This window comes from Neolamprologus multifasciatus, chromosome 19 (assembly GCF_963576455.1).
Source record: "Neolamprologus multifasciatus chromosome 19, fNeoMul1.2, whole genome shotgun sequence".
NCBI lineage: Eukaryota > Metazoa > Chordata > Actinopteri > Cichliformes > Cichlidae > Neolamprologus > Neolamprologus multifasciatus.
Genome location: NC_140457.1, coordinates 1,163,396 through 1,186,894, shown reverse-complemented (window position 1 = coordinate 1,186,894; position 23,499 = coordinate 1,163,396). Strand labels below are relative to the sequence as shown.

The 23,499-nt window shown below is 40.9% G+C and overlaps 3 protein-coding genes across 4 annotated transcripts in view; 1 reads left to right on the top strand and 2 right to left on the bottom strand.

Moving 5' to 3' along the window:
* LOC146495631 (interferon-inducible GTPase 5-like) overlaps window positions 1-23,499 on the bottom strand; it is a 143,388-nt gene that overhangs the window by 89,340 nt on the left and 30,549 nt on the right. The window lies entirely within an intron of this gene.
* LOC146495630 (interferon-inducible GTPase 5-like) overlaps window positions 21-23,499 on the bottom strand; it is a 54,036-nt gene continuing 30,557 nt past the window's right edge. The window contains exons 1-3 of one of the 2 annotated variants that reach the window (XM_085142687.1): window positions 6,999-7,352; window positions 3,349-3,911; window positions 21-3,132 (exon numbers count right to left, since the gene is read on the bottom strand). In XM_085142687.1, the coding sequence (XP_084998813.1) occupies window positions 2,504-3,132; window positions 3,349-3,911; window positions 6,999-7,129 (1,323 nt within the window). In that variant the 5' untranslated portion in view covers window positions 7,130-7,352 and the 3' untranslated portion in view covers window positions 21-2,503. Of the gene's footprint in view, window positions 3,133-3,348; window positions 3,912-6,998; window positions 7,353-23,499 lie in introns of those variants that run through there. The other variant, XM_085142688.1, reaches the window with a different exon arrangement.
* Window positions 19,460-21,973, top strand: LOC146495632 (interferon-inducible GTPase 5-like). Its single transcript, XM_085142692.1, has 2 exons — window positions 19,460-20,024; window positions 20,503-21,973. The coding sequence occupies exons 1-2, from the start codon at window positions 19,460-19,462 to the stop codon at window positions 21,138-21,140; spliced, it is 1,203 nt and encodes a 400-aa protein (XP_084998818.1). The 3' UTR covers window positions 21,141-21,973.

Sequence of the window (23,499 nt, the reverse complement as noted above, 5' to 3'; positions counted from 1 at the left end):
TTGCCCCACTGTATATGGTTTCATACTTTCTTTATGTAACAGCTCCACTTTTTTCTAATCCGTGAGGAGTGAATTCAGTACAAGAAAGCATGAATTATATTCTCAACACACTTTAGTACATCACAGTGCATTAACATCCAGGGAACTGAAATGAGAACATTTCAACAAATTATACATACAGAGTCCCAAGTAGAAAGCACGAGCTATAACAAGTTAAATATCACCAAATTCATGCATTATGTCCTGTTCAGTATTTCTGTTTTGAGCTGTGTGTGTGATGTGAAATAATTTGACTGTAAAAGTGAAAGCCTAACAAACACAGGCCCAGCTTCCCCTCCTGTTTAGAAAGTCAAATGAGTTTCCAGCACAAGTTCTCCAAATCAAAGAGGATAAAACAAAGAGAACATTCTTTAGTTTAGACTCACGATAAACTTCATGCTCACAACTGTACTGCTCACAATTCAGCTTAAAGAGGAAATTAATGCATCTCTGAAATATCTGTTCTACCTCTGACTGCTTTAAGATGTTAATATTTCATTTAAAGCAAAATGTCATCCATGTTCTCTTCAAAGGAAAGAAACCTAAGCACACCTCAGAGGTTATCTAACATTTGTCCAAAAAGAGTTATTAAAGCTACATGTATGATTTAAAAGCCTGTGAATGTAAGATTGAAAGTTGAGCAGACAGAAACAGCAGCTCCTCCTCCCAGTCATGTATTTCAGGTAGAACCGGTCCTCCACCCTGATAACAACAGAGAGGACATTCACTAACATTAAACCTGACTGTCCTTTACAGGACACTACACTAAATATTTATGTTCTTTAATCAATATTTAATAAATCTGGAATATACAGGAAAGTGTCATCTGTGCTCCAGCTTCATCAGGAAGGAAGACACTAAGCAGGGGCCCACGGGCCAATTGAGGGCCCCAGAACAACATTTTGTGGCCCCCTACCTGAAATAAAAGTTTGATATTAGTGCAGCCTGTGTGTTTTCTCACAAGCCCCTGCATGAGTCGTTGCCCTGGGTGTTTTTTATTTTTTAACACTTGTATGCTACCATAGCTCAGGCTGGTGACAAGAACACAAATTAGCAACGTTTATCACTTGTAACATGTTCCGGGTCACCGAGTGGAGAGAAAATCTAACCTGTCACCCAGCACAAATACGTTTTTTTTTGTCACCCAGCCCCTGTCGCATCTTTTTCAACATCTGTCGTGAAGAGAAAGGTTGGCGATGAGCACAGACAATTTCAGGAGAAACGGGGGGAAAGAATATTTTTTTTGTTGAGCACAGGGACGTGCTAACACGTCTAATATGCACGGGAAAAGGTTGTGGTGCACCAGGAGTATAACATCAGACGTCATTACTAGACATGTTGAGGAGTATGCAAAATATCAGGTAGATGAGTGAGAGGACGGGTCACCAAACTTTGAACATGTCTACTGAGGCAACAAGATTTTTCAAGAAAGTCAAACCTTTCTGATCTTTTACCGTCTTTTACAAGAGCAACAACATCCAGGGTCACACAGTAAATCTATTAAAGAGATAATTGACCTCTGTGGGAGTAAGGTTTAGGCAGCTGCTCTGTATTGTATTGGCATTGATGGAAATAACAGCAAATTCAATTTCTTAAATTTAGTGACAGCACGTTCAGACAGAAATTCACTGTAACTTCAACATGAAAATTAAAATTAGTCCCATCACGTCTGAAAAATCAGAACATTATGTGACCCTGCTGCACACAAAGGAGAGAATTCAGGAATGTTTAGAACCTCTTTACAAACTTATATTTTTACTTTATGTTGTTGTTGCTCTCATGTTTTACCAAAAACAAAGGGAAAGAGGTGGAAGGGAGACAGGATTTATTTAGAGCCAGAGGCAAGAACAGCAAAGGCTGACTGATAAATGACTAGGAAAGACTTTTGGATATTTCTGAGTGGAGAGGTTACTGGTGGTCCACAGGAGTCAAGGGGAGGAGGAAAGTGAAGAAGAGTGGGCAGGCAGGTGAATATTCGAGGGAGAAAAGACAGAAGGGAAAAAATCCTCAGATTACCAAGACCATGACATTTGCATCGCTTTTTTCAGAAACTTTGTCTTTATTATTCTGACACAGAGAAAACTCTTTTTTCTTTTTACAAATATTTCCTCAGTCTCAGGGGACAAGTACTCCCACTCCTCATGAATCCCATAATAACCCGTTTTTGTGGTTACAGTGAGAGTGAGGCTGCATATTTTGTGACAGATAAAATCATAGTATTTACGTAGTATTTGTAAAAATTGAAAGCTTTTTTTAAATATCCACAACTGCATTTTGTCCTAAATTGTTGTTTGTGTGTTAATGAAAATACATGAGACCTGCTAAGGCCGATACACTGATCAGCAGCACACTGGCTGAAATGTGCAGCTCGATTATGACTTCGGTTTTTACTTCAGAAAAAAAAAATATTTATAGCTTTTTAATATGATTCAGTTTTAAATGTGTCTCTTAATGATACTAACTTTTACTTTGGAAAATCACTCTGAGGTGCTCCAACCCAGACCCTTTCAAACACCCTCTGAGCATCGTCAGCACAGACATTAAGAAACGTCTTCAGAAAACTGTAGGGAGTGATGAAAGACAGGCTCACTGCTGCTAGGATTCCACATTTTGGGATGAATCTGGATGCTCCCTTTGCTGCAGCTGTTATCAACACCTTCATGACAAAATATTTGTCTATTTTTTCTGCAGCCAGGGGTGACCTGACAGCATTGCTCAGAACAGTGTATGGAACATCAGAGCTGGCAGCAATTCTCTTCAGCGATGGCTTATCAAGCCCAAACCCAGCAACATATTTCAGGAATGATGTGAACATCAAGATCAGATCAACAGCAAAAGAAAATCCAGGAACTGGAACAGCTGCTACAGCTGCAGACAGCAGAGTGATGTATTTCATGTTGGACTGAAAAGCTTTTTTCTTCTTGTTAATGATCTCCAGGTTCATGTTGGATGTGGCAAACAGCAGTGCATCTCTCTTGAGTTCAGGAAGTTCTTTCCTGAAGGTCTCGTGTAGGAGAGGGAAGTTGTAGAGGCGGGGATCAAAGCTGGAAACCAAGAAGACCTGTGGAGACCGAAACCCTTGTTTCTGGAGACCTGTGGTGTGAAAAAGACAGAAATGTGTTTCAAAGTTTATGATTTTGATCATGAAACTCACTTTCACACTTGTTTCTGATAGAATCCTACAAATGAGCCTCAATTTCTCACTGTGGCTCAATAAAACCTCATGTCAGTCACAAGGATGATGTGTTATAAATAAAATCAGGATGAATTCAACAAATTTTGATATTGTAGAAATAAAAATAAATTCACTTTGAATGGAGTTTGTCCTGATATGTTCCAGTATCTTCTCTTCACTGAAATCTCTCTGACTTCTCTCTGCAGCGTGCATATCGTTGTCAATCTTTGAGCGAACAAAGTAGAACTTTTTCTTCATCCTCTGAATCTCTTGAGCGAGTTTCACATCATTTTCTCTGAAGCGAGTGTCTGAGATGATGATGAAGAAGTCATACTTCTCAAATTTAACAAGTTTCAGGTACTCATCAAAATGTGGGGTTCGAACTCTAGGAACATCCCAAAGAGTGACATTGGGATAGTTTGGATGGGGGTGCGCTGTAACCTCTGAGGTGGTTTGTGTAACACCAGTTGAAGCAGCTCCCTCTTCTTCATCACCCATATCTCTGAAAGCATTAACAAAGGTGGATTTACCTGCACCAGATTCTCCTGTAATGGCAATTTTTAGTGGAATATTATCTTGCTTAATTAAACACTGTTTAATCTTTGCAATTGCTGCAGCAGTGTCGTTGTCATTCAGCGCTTCTTTAACTCGAGCAATTTCTTCTGGATGTGGATTGAATAGATCGTCCATGCTGATCCTTTAACAGAAGAAGAAAAGGATGCATTTAAAATCACTGCACTATTATGAGGAAACACAGAAACTAAACTTGGATCTAAAAGTATTTGAACAAAGACGCTTTTTAAAGTTGTCGTCGTACCACAGGATTTTAAACCACACAATCAAGTTGTGATTGAAGCCAGACTTTCAGCTTTAATTCGAGGGCTTCAATTAAAGCTCTGCATGAAATGTTTCACAATTACCAGATTTTTTTTAATACATCACAGACATCATAGACAGACAACTTTGGACAGGAGTTTGCAAAAACAACTTGTAAAAGAGCCAATGAAAGGCTGGGTGAGCTGTAACTATTTACATAAAGCAAAGACTAAAGATGTTTTCTAAAAAAGTAGGAAGGACAGCATTATTTATTTTGCCATAGGTAAATTATACTACAGTCCGTTTCACACTGACCACTACAAGTTAATTCTGAGCAAACATGTCATGGTCCAGAGGTTGCTGGGATGAGGATGAAGAAACCTTCCTTAAAGTTATTTGCATTCTGCTGTGGATGACATATCTTGAGTCCGGAAGTATGACTGAAAAAATGCAATATGTTGTGAGAAACAAACAAAAACTTTAATTAATTTCTTGTATTTTTGTTTAGGCTTTCGCACATTTTAACAGCATGAACACTCCTTCGGCTTCTGCCTGTGCTGAGTGGGAGTATTGTTTTAGTGACGCAGAAACCACTTAACGCTGCAAATACACTTTCTGTTGAAAGTAGAAAACGTACAGAACAGTCAGTTGTATGACTGTTTTCTTGAAAGCACTAGTGATGTGTCAGTCGCGAACAAAACTGCTCTTACAGCCGGATCTTTGACGAGAATGACGCGAGCCGGCTCCTTATCGCGGGCCGTGGGGATTTTTTTTTCTTTCTCTCACCCTCTCTCTCGCAGTTTTTTCCCCACTTCACTCTCTCTGCCCAGCGCCAAGCATTGTGCTTTACGCTGGGAAGAGGGGGGAGGGGCGGTAGTTACACTCAGTAGCACAGGAACAGAGTGGGAGGGAGAGAGAGAGAGCCAGGGACAACAAGGTCACATTAGAAAGGTATAGTAATCATCCACAACTATTTTCAGTTGCAGATGATAAAGGATTCAGAAAGTTTATTCATGCAGGTCCATATGATAGAGAATGTGCATCTTCTTTTTGTTTTCATATTTTAATTTATATTTAATTGTGTTGTGGTTTGCAGTGTTTTGTGTTGTTTCACTTTAAATTTTTTTAAATTTGTTTAAGAAGCTGAAAATTTTAATAGTTAAAAGTTGAATTGTAAATAGTTGGTTTTTGTATTATGTGATTTATTTATTACATTTTATGTGGAGTGAATAAATAAAAGTATATTTACGGTGGCCCCTGGAGACAAAGAACGTACAAACTCCAAAACACGCAAAAACTCCAAAACACAACAGAAGTGCTCCAGAATGCTGGGCGCAGTGTTGAGCTTTTGTTACCTCATGGCTACACAAGCCAGCAAGTACCAACGACCGGATTTGGTGTGTGGTGGTAACAGGTAAATGAACATTTTTTCAAATTATTTGAATATATATGAGTGCTTGTGTAAATACACAAACAATACACACATGCTTTCAATTGTGTAATTTAAGTGATCTAGTAGCTCTGCTTTGAAGTTCAGTTAACGCTAGAAATGTGTTTTGGAGTTTGTACGTGTTTTGTCTCTAGGGGCCACCGCATATATTTATATATAAACATATATAAATAAAACCACTTTTTTTACATTAGTAATTCCTTTTGTGCATAATTTTATATAAATGTTAATAATAAATTAATTAAAGCAACAAAACAACCGGAAGTTCCGGTTCGGAGCTGAAAGAGCCGGTTCTCTAAAAAGAGCCGGAATCCCATCACTAGACAGCACAGATGGTTTCTATTGAGATCATTTAATAAATGTGCAGCACAGTGTGCCCCTCTCTGTGAAAATTAGATAATGTATCTCACCCACTGGCCTCTCTCTTTTTCTAAATAAGAAGATATTTAATTATTGTTTACACAATTATTGTTTAGATATCAGCAGTAGCGGTTTTTGATACGGGCGACACGCGGCTGCCCGGGGGCAGCATCACGGGCATCGGCGAAAAAAACAAATGCTCGTACTCATGCTGCCCCGAAGTTATGCCTACACATATTGGGGATGGCATAGACACCGATCGGTTTTCTATCGCCCATTTGCTGGGAGTAAGGGCGCCCTCCGTTTGCGAGGTGCGCCTGCTGCTTGCGGCACAGGGAGGAGAGGGCGGGGCGGCGGGGGAGTCTCTGGTGGCTGGAGCAGCGTCTAATAACCAACTCGCAAAATAAAATAAAAACAAACAACAAACACGAAAACACCCGACATTATGATACAGACTTATAATTTGCACCGATGTTTTTCCTCGGTGCGCCTGCTCGCTGCTGAAGTCAAAGTAAACTTTATTGTCATCTCCGCCACCTACAGTCCAGTATAGTAAACAATAATATAAGAAGAGTAAGAAAATAAATATACACTTTAGGACTCGGGGTAAAGGGATCAATAACAATTTAACATTTTAAATTTACAGTTTATGATTTAAAGTCTCTCACACAAGCCGTCGAAAGGGGGGGGGGGGGGGGGCGGAGACCTGCTGCTTCCAAATAGAGCACATTTCATTCATAATGTTGTAAATCCAAGCCCATTATGTATTCATGATTTGATTTGAATTGTGTTTATATAATCACAACAATAACAGTGACAACAGTCTCCTCAAGGCACTTCATACTGTAAGGTAAAGACGGCACAATAATGCAAACAACAATGATAGATCGTAACTTACACACGTATCCGCTGGTAATAAATTCAATTCAGTTTTATTTATATAGCGCCAAATCACAACAGCCGTCGCGTCAAGGCGACTGTTATAAATACAATCAAAAACACTAACATGTCCCGCCCAGGTTACTGAAGCCCGTCTAGAATCACCACTGACAGCTACAACCAACCGCACGCACGCTTTCCTTTTCTACGTGATCACGGAAAATGTGCCCACAGACTGACGTAAAGAACAGAAAGTCTAATCACGTGATGGAAGTTTACCTGCAAGCTGTGTTTTTGAAGCGATGATAAGTACTGTCTGTAGCAGTGAATCTGATGGTGGAGCTGGTGGAGGTCTGTCTGTACAGAGTGCAGCCTTGTACTACTCTCAGCTGCACTCTGCTCCCACCCATATGAGTAGCCCCGCCCCTTGATGGCTTGCTGTTTGGTCTTTCTGTAGCTGTTGTTTTCTGTAGTTAAGAAAAGAAAAAGAAAAGATACACCACAGACTGGAAACACTGAAAGTAAATTTTAAGATGTTGATGGATCACTTGGAGCAACTGCAGGTGGAGCACAAAATCTACAGTTTCCACAGACATAACCTGTGTATTAATGCTTACAGGACAAACGCTCCCCCTCCTCACAAATCACAGTTTAAGTCTTTGGTTAAGATTAAACTACATTTTGTGTGAATAAATATATTTTATATTTTTAACATTTATATTTTATACTTTTGATCAGACAAGAGAGGGTTTTCAGGAAAAACTGTTAAATGTTCAGTTTCTATGCCATATGTCAAAACAAGATCTAGAGCAGGGGTCGGCAACCTTGGGCACGCGAAGGGTTAACTGATGGCACGACCATAGCTGGATTGTTCATTTTTATGAGCCTATGTTTTGTTTTGTTTTTTGTGATGGTATAAAGGTCCGAGTGTCAGGTGAACTGAACTTCAGGTAAGAAGTTGACAGGAGATTTCTAAGAATCACCCCACAATTCTTCAGCTGAGACACTTGAGTTAAAAAACACAAACATTGCAGTTGTCTTTACTCGCGAGGACGGTCACAGAGCGCTCGTACAGGAGGCACTCACGGACTCGCGCTCTGTCACTGTCTGCGTTCTTTATTTATACAAGCTTGTGTGTGTGAAACTGAACATTTAACAGTTTTTCCTGAAAACCCTCTCTTGTCTGATCAAAAGTATAAAATATAAATGTAAAAAATATAAAATATATTTATTCACACAAATGTAGTTTAATCTCAACGAAAGAGTTAAACTGTGATTTGTGAGGAGGGGGAGCGTTTGTCCTGTAAGCATTAATACACAGGTTATGTCTGTGGAAACTGTAAATTTCTTAGCACTTTGTGCTCCACCTGCAGTTGCTCCAAGTGATCCATCAACATCTTAAAATTTACTTTCAGTTTTTCCAGTCTGTAGTGTATCTTTTCTTAACTACAGAAAACAACAGCTACAGAAAGACCAAACAGCAAGCCATCAAGGGGCGGGGCCACTCATATGGGTGGGAGCAGAGTGCAGCTGAGTAGTACAAGGCTACACTCTGTACAGACAGACCTCCACCAGCTCCACCATCAGATTCACTGCTACAGACAGTACTTAGCATCGCTTCAAAAACACAGCTTGCAGGTAAACTTCCATCACGTGATTAGACTTTCTGTTCTTTACGTCAGTCTGTGGACACATTTTCCGTGATCACGTAGAAAAGGAAAGCGTGCGTGCGGTTGGTTGTAGCTGTCAGTGGTGATTCTAGACGGGCTTCAGTAACCTGGGCGGGACATGTTAGTGTTTTTGATTGTATTTATAACAGTCGCCTTGACGCGACGGCTGTTGTGATTTGGCGCTGTATAAATAAAACTGAATTGAATTTATTACCAGCGGATACGTGTGTAAGTTACGATCTATCATTGCTGTTTGCATTATTGTGCCGTCTTTACCTTACAGTATGAAGTGCCTTGAGGTGACTGTTGTCACTGTTATTGTTGTGATTATATAAACACAATTGAATTGGGTTTATGCCGGCCTGTACACATACAAGTTCTTCTTTACTGATGTTTACTGTGCTTCTCTTAACGTACACAGGTACACCGTAGAACTGATGAATACAGATGTTCAATGAAATTATATTTCAGTATTAAAACATATTGCAATATAAAATTCACAAAATATAAACAAACATACCACTTTGGCCTGCAAGTAGACAAACCGGTGTTTTTAGAACTTAGGACTTGTTATTTCTTCTTTGACATTCACACGGCTAGACCGTCACCATGAGCAGCTTCTCTGACTTTACTTCCTAAAACAGGAAGCGACTTCTGCTCTTACCTTAAACTTACAAAATTAACTGGCTATTTTCCATGTATCAAACAGTACACCAACCCGGTATGCAAATAGGAAAATGTTAACATGCTCAACATAAAAATAAAACATACAAAATGCATTAATTACATTATCATTACAAGAGCTCCGTCTAGTGGTCAAATACTAACACTTCAACAACTGTTACAGGGTTTGTTTGTTTTTTTCCTGTGGATTGTGAAGACCAGTATAGGCTGCCATTCACTCCAAGACTGACATCCAAAGTTTAAACAATAAATAAATATCTTCTTATTTAGAAAAAGAGAGAGGCCAGTGGGTTATCTAATTTTCACAGAGAGGGGCAAACTGTGCTGCACATTCATTAAATGATCTCAATAGAAACCATCTACCCTTTCAAGAAAACAGTCATACAACTGACTGTTCTGTACGTTTTCTACTTTCAACAGAAAGTGTATTTGCAGCGTTAAGTGGTTTCTGCGTCACTAAAACAATACTCCCACTCACCACAGGCAGAAGCCGAAGGAGTGTTCATGCTGTTAAAATGTGCAAAAGTCTAAACAAAAATACAAGAAATTAATTAAAGTTTTTGTTTGTTTCTCACAACATATTGCATTTTTTCAGTCATACTTCCGGACTCAAGATATGTCATCCACAGCAGAATGCAAATAACTTTAAGGAAGGTTTCTTCATCTTCATCCCAGCAACCTCTGGACCATGACATGTTTGCTCAGAATTAACTTGTAGTGGTCAGTGTCAAACAGACTGTAGTATAATTTACCTATGGCAAAATAAATAATGCTGTCCTTCCTACTTCTTAGAAAATGTCTTTAGTCTTTGGTTTATGTAAATAGTATATACATATATATGTACACACACACACACACACACACGTATATATGTACACACACACACACGTATATATGTACACACACACACACACACACACACACACACACACACACACACACACAGTGGGGCAAAAAAGTATTTAGTCAGCCACCGATTGTGCAAGTTCCCCCACTTAAAATGATGACAGAGGTCAGTAATTTGCACCAGAGGTACACTTCAACTGTGAGAGACAGAATGTGAAAAAAAAATCCATGAATTCACATGGTAGGATTTGTAAAGAATTTATTCGTAAATCAGGGTGGAAAATAAGTATTTGGTCACCTCAAACAAGGAAAATCCCTGGCTCTCACAGACCTGTAACGTCTTCTGTAAGAAGCTTTTCTGTCCCCCACTCGTTACCTGTATGAATGGCACCTGTTTGACCTCATCATCTGTATAAAAGACACCTGTCCACAGCCTCAACCAGTCAGACTCCAAACTCCGCCATGGCCAAGACCAAAGAGCTTTCGAAGGACACCAGGAAAAGAATTGTAGACCTGCACCAGACTGGGAAGAGTGAATCTACAATAGGCAAGCAGCTTGGTGTGAAAAAATCAACTGTGGGAGCAATCATCAGAAAATGGAAGACATACAAGACCACTGATAATCTCCCTCGATCTGGGGCTCCACGCAAGATCTCATCCCGTGGGGTCAAAATGATCATGAGAACGGTGAGCAAAGATCCCAGAACCACACGGGGGGACCTGGTGAATGACCTGCAGAGAGCTGGGACCAAAGTAACAAAGGTCACCATCAGTAACACACTACAACGGCAGGGAATCAAATCCCGCAGTGCCAGACGTGTTCCGCTGCTGAAGCCAGTGCATGTCCAGGCCCGTCTGAAGTTTGCCAGAGAGCACATGGATGATACAGCAGAGGATTGGGAGAATGTCATGTGGTCAGATGAAACCAAAGTAGAACTTTTTGGTATAAACTCAACTCGTCGTGTTTGGAGGAAGAAGAATACTGAGTTGCATCCCAAGAACACCATACCTACTGTGAAGCATGGGGGTGGAAACATCATGCTATGGGGCTGTTTTTCTGCCAAGGGGACAGGACGACTGATCCGTGTTAAGGACAGAATGAATGGGGCCAAGTATCGTGAGATTTTGAGCCAAAACCTCCTTCCATCAGTGAGAACTTTGAAGATGAAACGAGGCTGGGTCTTCCAACATGACAATGATCCAAAACACACCGCCTGGGCAACAAAGGAGTGGCTCCGTAAGAAGCATTTGAAAGTCCTGGAGTGGCCTAGCCAGTCTCCAGACCTCAACCCCATAGAAAATCTGTGGCGGGAGTTGAAAGTCCGTGTTGCTCGGCGACAGCCCCAAAACATCACTGCTCTTGAGAAGATCTGCATGGAGGAATGGGCCAAAATACCAGCTACTGTGTGTGCAAACCTGGTAAAGACCTATAGTAAACGTTTGACCTCTGTTATTGCCAACAAAGGTTATGTTACAAAGTATTGAGTTGTATTTTTGTTATTGACCAAATACTTATTTTCCACCCTGATTTACGAATAAATTCTTTACAAATCCTACCATGTGAATTCATGGATTTTTTTTTTTCACATTCTGTCTCTCACAGTTGAAGTGTACCTCTGGTGCAAATTACTGACCTCTGTCATCATTTTAAGTGGGGGAACTTGCACAATCGGTGGCTGACTAAATACTTTTTTGCCCCACTGTATATACATATACACATATATACACATATATATATATATATTTATATTCAATTCAATTCAATTTTATTTATATAGCGCCAAATCACAACAAATGTCGCCTCAAGGCGCTTCATAGATACAGAGAAAAGCCCAACAATCATATGACCCCCTATGAGCAAGCACTTTGGCGACAGTGGGAAGGAAAAACTCCCTTTTAACAGGAAGAAACCTCCGGCAGAACCAGGCTCAGGGAGGGGCGGCCATCTGCTGCGACCGGTTGGGGTGAGAGAAGGAAGACAGGATAAAGACATGCTGTGGAAGAGAGACAGAGATTAATAACAGATACGATTCAATACAGAGAGGTCTGTTAACACATAGTGAGTGAGAAAGGTGACTGGAAAGGAAAAACTCAGTGCATCATGGGAATCCCCCGGCAGCCTACGTCTATTGCAGCATAACTAAGGGAGGATTCAGGGTCACCTGGTCCAGCCCTAACTATATGCTTTAGCAAAAAGGAAAGTTTTAAGCCTAATCTTAAAAGTAGAGATAGTGTCTGTCTCTTGAATCCAAACTGGAAGCTGGTTCCACAGAAGAGGGGCCTGAAAACTGAAGGCTCTGCCTCCCATTCTACTTTTAAATACTCTAGGAACAACAAGTAGGCCTGCAGAGCGGGAGCGAAGTGCTCTAATAGGGTGATATGGTACTACAAGGTCATTAAGATAAGATGGGGCCTGATTATTTAAGACCTTGTATGTGAGGAGCAGGATTTTGAATTCAATTCTGGATTTAACAGGAAGCCAATGAAGGGAAGCCAAAACAGGAGAAATATGCTCTCTCTTTCTAGTCCCTGTCAGGACTCTTGCTGCAGCATTTTGGATTAACTGAAGGCTTTTCAGTGAGTTTTTTGGACATCCTGATAATAATGAATTACAGTCGTCCAGCCTGGAAGTAATAAATGCATGAACTAGTTTTTCAGCGTCACTCTGAGACAGGATATTTCTAATTTTAGAGATGTTGCGCAGATGGAAGAACGCAGTCTTACATATTTGTTTAATATGTGCGTTGAAGGACATATCCTGGTCAAAAATGACTCCAAGGTTCCTCACAGTGTTACTGGAGGCCAAGGTAATGCCATCCAGAGTAAGAATCTGGTTAGATACCAAATTTCTAAGCTTTTCAGGGCCGAGTACAATGACCTCAGTTTTATCTGCGTTAAGAAGCAGAAAGTTAGTGGCCATCCAAGTCTTTATGTCTTTAAGACATTCCTGCAGTTTAACTAATTGGTGTGTGTTATCTGGCTTCATGGACAGATAGAGCTGGGTGTCATCTTCATAGCAGTGAAAATGTATGCTATGTCTTCTAATGATGCTGCCTAGGGGAAGCATGTATAATGTAAACAGAATTGGTCCTAGCACTGAACCCTGTGGAACTCCATAATTAACCTCAGTGTGTGAAGAGGACTCTCCATTTACATGCACAAATTTGAGTCTATTAGATAGATATGATACAAACCACTGCAGTGCAATACCTGTAATACGTACAGCATGTTCTAATCGCTCTAATAGGATATTATGGTCAACAGTATCGAATGCTGCACTAAGGTCAAGAAGGACAAGCACAGAGATGAGTCCACTGTCAGAGGCCATAAGAAGATCATTTGTAACCTTCACTAAAGCTGTTTCTGTGCTGTGATGAACTCTGAAACCTGACTGAAACTCTTCAAATAAACCATTCCTCTGCAGATGATCTGTTAGCTGTTTGACAACTACTCTTTCAAGGATTTTTGATATGAAAGGAAGGTTGGAGATTGGCCTATAATTAGCTAAGACTGCTGGGTCTAGAGATGCTTTTTGAGTAAAGGTTTAACTGCAGCCACCTTGAAGGCCTGTGGTACATAGCCGATTATTAGAGATAGGTTGATCATATTTAAGATTGAAGAATTAATCAATGGCAGGACTTCTTTGAGCAGTTTTGTAGGAATGGGGTCTAAAAGACACGTTGATGGTTTGGAGGAAGTAATTATTGAAGTTAACTCAGAAAGATCAATTGGAGAAAAAGAGTCTAACTTAACATCAATGGAACTAAGAGTAGCTGTAGATAATATTACATCTGTGGGATGATTATTGGTAATTTTTTCTCTAATGATAAAAATTTTATTTGTGAAGAAGTTCATGAAGTCATCACTAGTTAACGTTAAAGGGATGGTTGGCTCAAAAGAGCTCTGACTTTTTGTCAGCCTGGCTACAGTGCTGAAGAGAAACCTGGGGTTGTTCTTATTTTCTTCAATCAGTGACGAATAGTAAGCTGTTCGGGCTTTGCGGAGGGCTTTCTTATAAAGCAACAAACTATTTCTCCAGGCTAAATGATGATCCTCTAAATTTGTGACACGCCATTTCCTCTCCAGATTACGAGTCATCTGCTTTAGGGTACGTGTTTGAGAATTATACCACGGGGTCAGGTACTTCTGATTAGAGACCTTAGTTTTCACTGGAGCTACAGTATCCAGAGTCGTACGTAGTGAGGAGGTGAAATTATTAACAAGATAATCGACCTCTGTTGGGGTAGCGTTCAGATAGCTGCTCTGCTCTGTGTTGGTACAGTGCATTGACGATGATAACAGTGGCTGGATTATATTCTTAAACTTAGTTACAGCGCTTTCAGAAAGACATCTACTGTGATAAAGTCTACTCTCCACTGCTGCGTAATCAATTATTGTAAATGTAAATGTTATCAAGAAATGATCAGACAGGAGAGGGTTTTCAGGAAACACTGTTAAATGTTCAGTTTCTATGCCATATGTTAAAACCAGATCTAGAGTGTGATTAAGGTGGTGGGTGGGTTCTTTAACATTTTGAGAGAAACCAATTGAGTCTAACAACAGATTAAATGCCATGTTGAGGCTGTCATTTTTAGCATCAACATGGATGTTAAAATCACCCACAATAATTATTTTATCTGAGCTCAGAACTAAATTAGATATAAAGTCTGAGAAATCAGACAGAAACTCTGTGTAAGGCCCAGGTGGACGATAGATGATAACAAGTAAGACTGGTTCCTGAGTTTCACAGCTGGGGTGGATAATGTTAAGCATCAGGCTTTCAAATGAATTAAAAGTCTGTCTTGGTCTTTCATTAATTAATAGACTGGTGTGAAAAATTGCTGCCACACCTCCCCCTCGACCTGTGCTTCGAGATTTCTGGTAGTTAGAATGACTCGGGGTGTTGATTCATTTAAACTAACATAATCATCCTGCTGCAACCAGGTTTCTGTAAGGCAGAGTAAATCAATTTGTTGATCAATTATTAAGTCATGTACTAACAGAGACTTGGAGGAGAGAGACCTAATATTTAATAATCCACATTTCACTGTTTTACTCTTTGGTTCAGATGTGGATACTGTATTGTTCTTTCTTTGTAAATGTTTAAGTTGTTTGTTGCTGGTTTTTAGTTTGTTTTTTGTCTTTTTGGAAGCAGACACAGTCTCTATGGAGATGGGTTTTTGGGGGGGTAGCAGGAGGAGAGAAGCTGCAGAGAGGCGTGTAAGACTGCAACTCTGCTTCCTGGTCCCAACTCTGGATAGTCATGTTTTGAGGGGTTTAATAAATTTGTCGATATTTCTAGAAATGAGAGCTGCTCCATCCAAAGTGGGATGGATGCCGTCTCTCCTAACAAGACCAGGTTTCCTCCAGAAGGTTTGCCAATTATCTATGAAACCCACATCGTTTCTGGGACACCACTCAGACAGCCAGCAATTTAAGGAGAACATGCGGCTAAACATGTCACTCCTGGTCTGATTGGGGAGGGGACCAGAGAAAACTACAGAGTCCGACATTGTTTTGGCAAAGTTGCACACCGATTCAATATTGATTTTAGTGACCTCCGATTGGCGTAACCGGGTGTCATTACTGCCGACGTGAATTATGATTTTATTGAATTTACGTTTACCCTTAGCCAGCAGTTTTACATTTCCTTCAATGTCACCTGCTCTGGCCCCTGGAAGACAATTGACTATGGTTGCCGGTGTCTCTAGCTTCACATGTCTGAGAACAGAATCACCAATTACCAGAGTTTGACCCCCGGCGGGTGTGTCACCGAGTGGGGAAAAACGGTTAGACACATGAACGGGTTGGTGGTGTACCTGGGGCTTCTGTTTAGGACTACGCTTCCTCCTCACCGTTACCCAGCCTTTCCCCAGCTGCTTGGGGTCTGCCGGGGAACAGCTAGCGGGGCCTACGCTATCTTCGGCTGCACCAGCTACAGGGGCCTGGCTAGCTAAGGGTGAGAGCAGGGTGCAAAGCCGAGTCTCCAGATCAGTAATCCTGGCCTCCAGAGCTGCAAATATGCTACATTTGTTACAGATATCATTACTGCTAAAGGAGGCCGAGGAGTAACTAAACATCTGACACAATGAGCAAGAAAGTGCAGAAGGGACAGGTGAAGTAGCCATGGTGCTAACGGGTCGGCTACGAGCTAAGCTAGCGAAACAGTACAGAGACATATACATATACACACACACACACACACACACACACACACATATATATATACATACATACATACATACACATATATACACAGTGTTGGGAAGGTTACTTTAAAATGTATTCCATTACAGATTACATGCCCCAAAATGTATTCTGTAACGTATTCCGTTACGTTACTCAATGAGAGTAACGTAACGGAATACTTGGATTACTTAATATATTATCATGCTGTTTACAACTACATGAATGTACTATTGCTGTGATTTATTACTGTTACTGAAGGTCCGCGGCTCCGAACCGTAGTAAAGGGACCTCTGGCTAATACGGTGGGTTCTGTGTCGGGCTGGTAGCTGAAAACTAGCTTTACTTTGTTGTCTGGGTCAAGTTTGCTAGCAGAGACAGAGAGAGGCGTTGAAAGGCTGCTCCAACAGAACTTATTGTCCTGGGAACAGCTGAGATACTCTGCAGGACCCTCAAGCTCCCAGGCCTCTGGTAGAGGACCCGAGCTTGAAGGATAAACCGCCCGCAGGGGCGTGCTGGGTGTTTGGTTGTTATATATGTAGATGTAACGCCGAGTTATTTAAGGACTAGTTTTATTGCAATGGATGAGTTTGACTGACGCGCAGAAGAAGTAGTTCTTTATGGAGCCTAGACTGTGTGAATGATGAGACCAAAGACTGCAATATCTTGTGCCAAAAATATATTGAATAAATGGGGGAAAGGGGAGGTGGAACAAAATAATTAATGCAACACACAACATAAACGAATGCCCACAATTAATTAGAAAAGTAATTGCTGTGATATTCTGTGCAAGAGTCCTTTTGTTAAGAGTCCTTTTTTGGTCCTTTTCTTTTTACAGTTCACTTTTAAGGTGTTCCTCCTTAGGGTGCAGCTTCATACAATGGGGAAATATGTCCGTAATCCAAAGACGGCAACGTGGGGGAAAAAACAAAGAATGGTCCTACCGGCTCGCCACTTCAATATGAAGAAGATCAGTTCAAAGGGGGGAAAAAAACCTGACCTGTAGGTCAGAAGAATGTCCATTAACACATCTAGTTCGATTCAGGTTACCGGTAATCAAATACATTTTCCTGCAGTTCTATGTAACAATGCAAATTATCATCACAACAATCATAATCATCATCCATCAATGTACAACCGTTAAATTATTAATTATTAATCATTAATCATCTTGGCTACGTAGCTTAATCTATACATTCCAGTAGCGTTCGCTACAACCACATACAAAAACAACAATAAAGAAAAACAACTGTCTAACAGACAGCATAGCCGGATTCAAGGCAACACATAACAATAACCATTCAATCTCACTTTGTTCCGAAGTAAGCCCATTAAAGTGCTTAAGTAAATAAAAGAGTTTAAAAAAAAACGGTTTTTGAACTGGAGTTCTGCTCGCGGTGGGAACGCCGCCGAACAAAGTCATTTTCAATCGCGAAAACGATCGACTGCTTACTGACAACAAAAAGGATGTTTTTGGTAAATATTAAGGACACTTACCGCTGAGGTGAAATGAGTTTATAGATGAATTGAGGGGAGAAAACGCCTCGTTTTCCACGCCGTTCTAAACGCCATAAGCTTACAGCCACAGCAGGAGTCGAACCCGGAAGTATCTCTCCACAGCCGGTTTTCAGAGTTGCCGCGACGTGGAAGGAGCCAATCAGGAGAGTGACCTCAAATCAGCTGACGTGGGTCATGTGACGGGGAGTAGTTGATATGGGTTACAGGTTCCCCCCTCGACTTCATGTACGCCCCTGTACATGGTGGCTGGTTCCGGATGACAGGTTGTTCAGTGGCAGTAAGTAGATGGTCCTCTTCATCCTCCGGTGCATGAGTAAAGGCAGTGGTTAAGCCATGGACTAGTGCCTGAATACTTCTCAAGATGGGCTGACCAAGCTTAGAGTATTGCAACCGGTCTGGTGGTTTCCTGGTCCGAGTTGATATTCTTGGAGGTTCTAGTCCAAAGCTGGAGGTGTCAGAGGTAGATGGTAGATCAGCAGCAGAGGACATACTGGACTCAGTCAGCAATTCAACATTGGTAGGTTCAGCAGAGGACAGACTGTCCTCTGATTTCACAGTATCAGGAGCTTCCTCCTTGACAGGGGTTTCTGAGTCAGGGGTTTCGCTCTCTGCTGGCTCAACAGGAGGCAAAGGGAGTGTAGCAAGTTCACAGAATGGCGTATCAGATGGTAAAGTTTCAGTGGCTGGAACGGTGGATGATGGTTCTGGCAGATTGTGGACAGTGGTGAATTGCAAAGGCTCTGAGACAGGAACGTACCATTGATGCGGTATCATGTCATCCTCATCTTCTGACTGAGGTTGTGCACAGTCCTCATCAGAAAGGTTGAGTGACTGCTTCCTGGTTTGTGTTACAGTTGTTCGGTGGGTTCTAGTGGAATGCGGCAGAAACCCACATGGTAAGAGGAGATCTCTGTGTAGAGTACGAATCGGTTTGGATTTGTTCTCTGGTCGGACAGTGTACACTGGAAGATTGTCTGCTCTTTTTACCACCACATAGATGTCTGGTTCCTATTTGTCTGCGATTTTGTGTTTGCCTCGGAGTTTCACATTACGTACCAGCACCCTGTCACCAACGTCCAGGTCAGAGGGGGTTATATGCTGGTCAAAACGGCTCTTGTTTCTTCCCATGAGCTTCTCTGCATTCCCGATGGCAATTTTGTAGCTCTTTTCTAGATTTGACTTCAGGTGCTGGACATACTGTGAATGGGTAGGTTGATTGTCATCCACAGGCAGTCCAAAGACCAGGTCAATCGGGAGGCGAGGTTGTCGACCAAACAGGAGCTCATAGGGTGAGTAGCCAGTAACATCACTCCGGGTGCAGTTGTATGCGTGGACCAAGGGCTTAACAAAATCTTTCCAGTGAGTTTTCTCTTCAGTGGTGAGTGTTCCGAGCATATTCAGTAGTGTTCTGTTAAAGCGCTCGACTGGATTACCTCGTGGATGGTATGGTGTAGTTCTCATTTTGTGAATTCCAGCCATTTTGCAGAGTTCTTTTATTGTGCGTGACTCAAAGTCTGGTCCTTGATCACTATGCAGCTTTTCTGGGATACCATAATGAACTAGGAAATCGTCCCAGAGACATTTGGCGACAGTCTTTGCTTTTTGGTTTGGAGTGGGGACAGCGACAGCGTACTTGGTAAAGTGATCTGTTATTACAAGGAGAGTGACCTCAAATCAGCTGACGTGGGTCATGTGACGGGGAGTAGTTGATATGGGTTACATAGACACACAGACACACACACAGACACACACACACACACACACTCAAGGATCATATACACACTGTAGTTGAGGATAATGCAGTGATTGTTATACTTTTTCTTTTTGTATTTAAAGATGAACATGGAGGATCAAAACAATTCATTTCCAGAGGAATTTGCTGCGGTTAAAGAAGACCTGAAGAACAACGACACTGCTGCAGCAGCTGCAAAGATTCAAGAATATTTAAACAAGCAAAATAATATTCCACTAAATATCGCCATCACAGGGGAGTCTGGAGCTGGTAAATCCACCTTTATTAACGCCCTCAGAGGGCTGTCCGATGATGATGAGAGAGCTGCTCCTACTGGTGTTACAGAAACCACCATGGTGGCTAAAGAATACTCCCATCCAAACTATCCCAAGGTTACTTTTTGGGATCTTCCTGGAATCGGCACCCCCACTTTTCCAGCTGATAAGTACCTGGAGCTTGTTGGATTTGAGAAGTATGACTTCTTCATCATCATCTCAGCCGATCGCTTCAGAGAAAATGACGTGAAACTCACTCAGGAAATTCAGAAGATGAAGAAAAAGTTCTACTTTGTTCGCTCAAGGATTGACAACAATATTCGAGATGAGAAAAGAAAGAAAGACTTCAGTGAAGAAAAGACTCTTCAAAAAATCAGGGCAAAGTGCATTGAAGGTGAGTGTCCTATAAAATCCTTTATCACTAAGTGAGATGAATTTGTTTGTCCATCATCCTACTCAGGTAACAATCACGTGAGTTTCCCTTGTTAATCATTTCTGTGGTAAAAAAGAAAGTGTAGCTATTTCTCACAAGCAAAAGCTCTTTTTAAAGTTTGTTTTCAGTATTAACACTGAACAACACCCAACAGACAATATTAAACTAAAAATCAAATTAACCAACTGAATTCAGTCTTGTTTGCAGCCTTTCTAAAATCTGAACTTTGTAATTGGGTTCTTGTTTCACTGAAGCCACAGCGAGGTGTGCAGGATCATTTGTTTAATGTTTAATTTTGCAAACTGAATATTAAAATTACATTGTACATGTGCTTGCTCTTTTTTTTCCTCCCACATGGTTTATATAAATACCATTTTACTGATCTTACTGATTCTCAATCATAAACTCTGAATCTTGTTGTATCTCTTTTATAACTCAGGTTATCAGGGACAAGGCATCAAGTCTCCACAGGTCTTCCTGGTGTCCAGCTTTGAGCTCCACCTGTACGATTTCTCTCTCTTACATGAGACCTTAGAGAGAGAACTTCCTGCACACAAGAGAGATGCTCTGCTGTTCGTCATGCCCAACATCAGCCTGGAGATCATCAACAAGAAGAAAGAAGCTTTTCAGTCTAAAATAAAATACTACTCTACTCTGTCTGCAGGTGTAGCAGGGGCTCCAGTTCCTGGACTTTCCATTTGTATGGACCTGTCCATGATGGTTGATTTAGCCATAAGTTATGTAGCTGGATTTGGGCTTGATAAGCCATCACTGCAGAGACTCTCTGCCAGCTCAGGTGTGCCCTACACTGAGCTGTTTGATGTTCTTAAATCACCACTGGCTACAGCAAAAATAACCAAAGATCTCCTCCTGAAGGTGTTGTCCCAACTGACCAGCACAGCTGCACTCATGGCACTAGAGGAAGGATCCAGGTGGATTCCATTAATAGGAATCCCTCTGGCTGCAGGCCTCTCCTTCACCACAACCTACAGAGCTCTGAATTATTTCCTCAATGAGCTCGCTGATGATGCTCAGAGGGTGTTTAAAAAGGCTCTGGGTCTGAACACCTCAGTGTGATATTATAAATGGCAACTTCTTTAATGATTCTAGGATAGGCCAAAAAATGAGGTTTTGATCTTTTTCAAAGTAGACTGAATTAACTTCTCCTGAAATCGATTGCTTAAATTATAGCTGAGGCTTGTAGTATAGAGTAGTTCCTCTGATCAGAGCAGAAACAACAGAGTAACTTCTCCCAGCTTCTCACACTCAAACTTTCCATCACATCAACACAGGAACTAATGTGATCTTAGTATTCAGATATGAATTGTGTATAATGTAGAAGAGCTACTGAATCATTGCAATGATGCGTTTCTTTGTTCTTTGTGTTGTTGTTATTGTCAGCACTAGAGTGTGACAGGTCTGATTGTTTTGTTATCACATCATAGCATCCAGCATGATAAATACCAGCTATTAAAGAGTGGATGATGTAATGTGATAAGCAGAGGTGTGTAGAACAGAAACTGTTCTGTGGTGTTTGAGTCGTGTTGACTGTAGTTTGTGATGAGTGTTCACTGCCCTCCAGCGGTCACAGTGAGCAACTACAACACAAATAATACAAATATGACTGCATGTTTATCAACGTTATTCCTGCTTGCTATAAATAAAATGTTATTGATAAAGATATTAGCATTAATTGTTATTAGAAGTAGTAGTATTTGATTTTGATGAAACAATAGATTCTGCTGCACCACACAATACGTTGTAATGAGTCTTATTTCGGGTGGACAGAATATTAGAAACACTGGTTTGACACTGATCGTTCTTACCTACAAAAGACTTGAGCTTTTTCTGTCCTAATGTAGCAAAATAAAACATATTTAAAAGTCTGCTGCTGCAATTAATCATTATTTTCTTTCAAAGCTAATTGGTTTTTAGATATTTGGTCTATAGACAAATTAAGCAGTGGAAGAATCTCTGGTTTGTCCATAGGGTCATCAATAAATGCACTCATACTTTCACCCAACACGTTCTCATCACAACATTTAACAAACCAACACTATGTGACAAATCGTCGGTATGTTACGTGTCCAGAGGCATGAGATCGGGTTGGAATGAATCTATAAATGTAAGGTGAGGGGCAGATGTAGAAGGGTGGCATGTTCCTCCCTAAAATGAGCTCTTGCCTCCTCTAGTTCCACACTAGTTTGGCATATGACTGTGTTGTTTATTAAAATAAGGTAGCATTAATACTTTGAGTGCAGCTACAGCTAACACCGAATATAAATTCTAAAACTGAATATATTGCATACTGTTTTTGTTCATGACAGCTTAGATTTCTGACATTTACTGTCACGGCTGGGGCGGCAGTCGTGTGGAGGTGAGGAAGGAGGATCCAAAAGCAGACAGTGGCGGAGGTGCAAGTGGGTTTTATTTACAGTGCACAAATAACCAAGGTGTGGGCAGAACTGAACATAAACCTAAACTGGAAAAGCTAATACAAAAGGAGGACATGGAGCGAGGAGCAGAGAGACGCGGAGACACACGGAATAACATTAAATACACAGCAGATACACAAATGAACACAGGGAATGAACACAGACGACGCGACGAGGAGCACAGGCAGACACGCACTATAAATACACACACCAGGTAATCAGGAAATGGCAGACAGGAGGGGACACAGCTGGAACTAATGGGCATAACGAGACAGACCTACAAAGTAAAACAGGAAATACACAGACTGTTTTACAACACAAAACTCAGGGACCTGTACAGAGCACAGAGGGAGACACAGGTAGGGAAAATAAACACTACAACCAAACCCCAACAACCAATACAAGATCAGAATAAACTAGAAAATAATAATCACAAACTCAAAGCGCTGGGTCACCGACCCAGGACCATGACATTTACTGTAAATTTAAGCAACAATTTGATTTTTTTCTAACAAAAAAGTGTCAAACTTAAGTTAGACTTGTAGCTAAACCTGTCACGATCTTGGGTCTTATGACCCAGCGTTTTGAGTTTTAGTTTATTTTGATATTTATAGTGTATATTTAAGCTCATTAAGTTACGAGTTTATTTGTTTATTTTATTCCACTTGTGTTTTCAACCCCTGTTAAGTCTCCCTTGCCCTTCATGTGTTTCATGTCTGTGTGTCTTATGTTGCCAAGTTCATGTTGTCATCTGCGTCTCATTATGTTTCCTGTTTTATTTTGAAAGAGGTCCCGGTTCCTGTGTTCATTGTGTTTAGTTTTATGTTTCCTCTGTGATGTGGTTAGGTTCATGTGTGTCAGCTGTTTCCCCATGTGTTGCCATTTCCTCCGATTACCTCATGTGTCTATTTAAGTCCTCTGTCTTCTTCAGCTAGCTGTGTGATTCTCCCTGTGTTTTCTTGTATGATTTATTATTAGTTTTCCCAGTTTAGTTTTGTTCT

Excerpts from the sequence above, each read along its gene's own strand:
- LOC146495632 (XM_085142692.1), top strand. The coding sequence starts at position 19,460 with ATGAACATGGAGGATCAAAACAATTCATTTCCAGAGGAATTTGCTGCG. Across the intron at positions 20,025-20,502 it reads CAGGGCAAAGTGCATTGAAG|GTTATCAGGGACAAGGCATC; the intron begins GTGAGTGTCCTA and ends TTTATAACTCAG.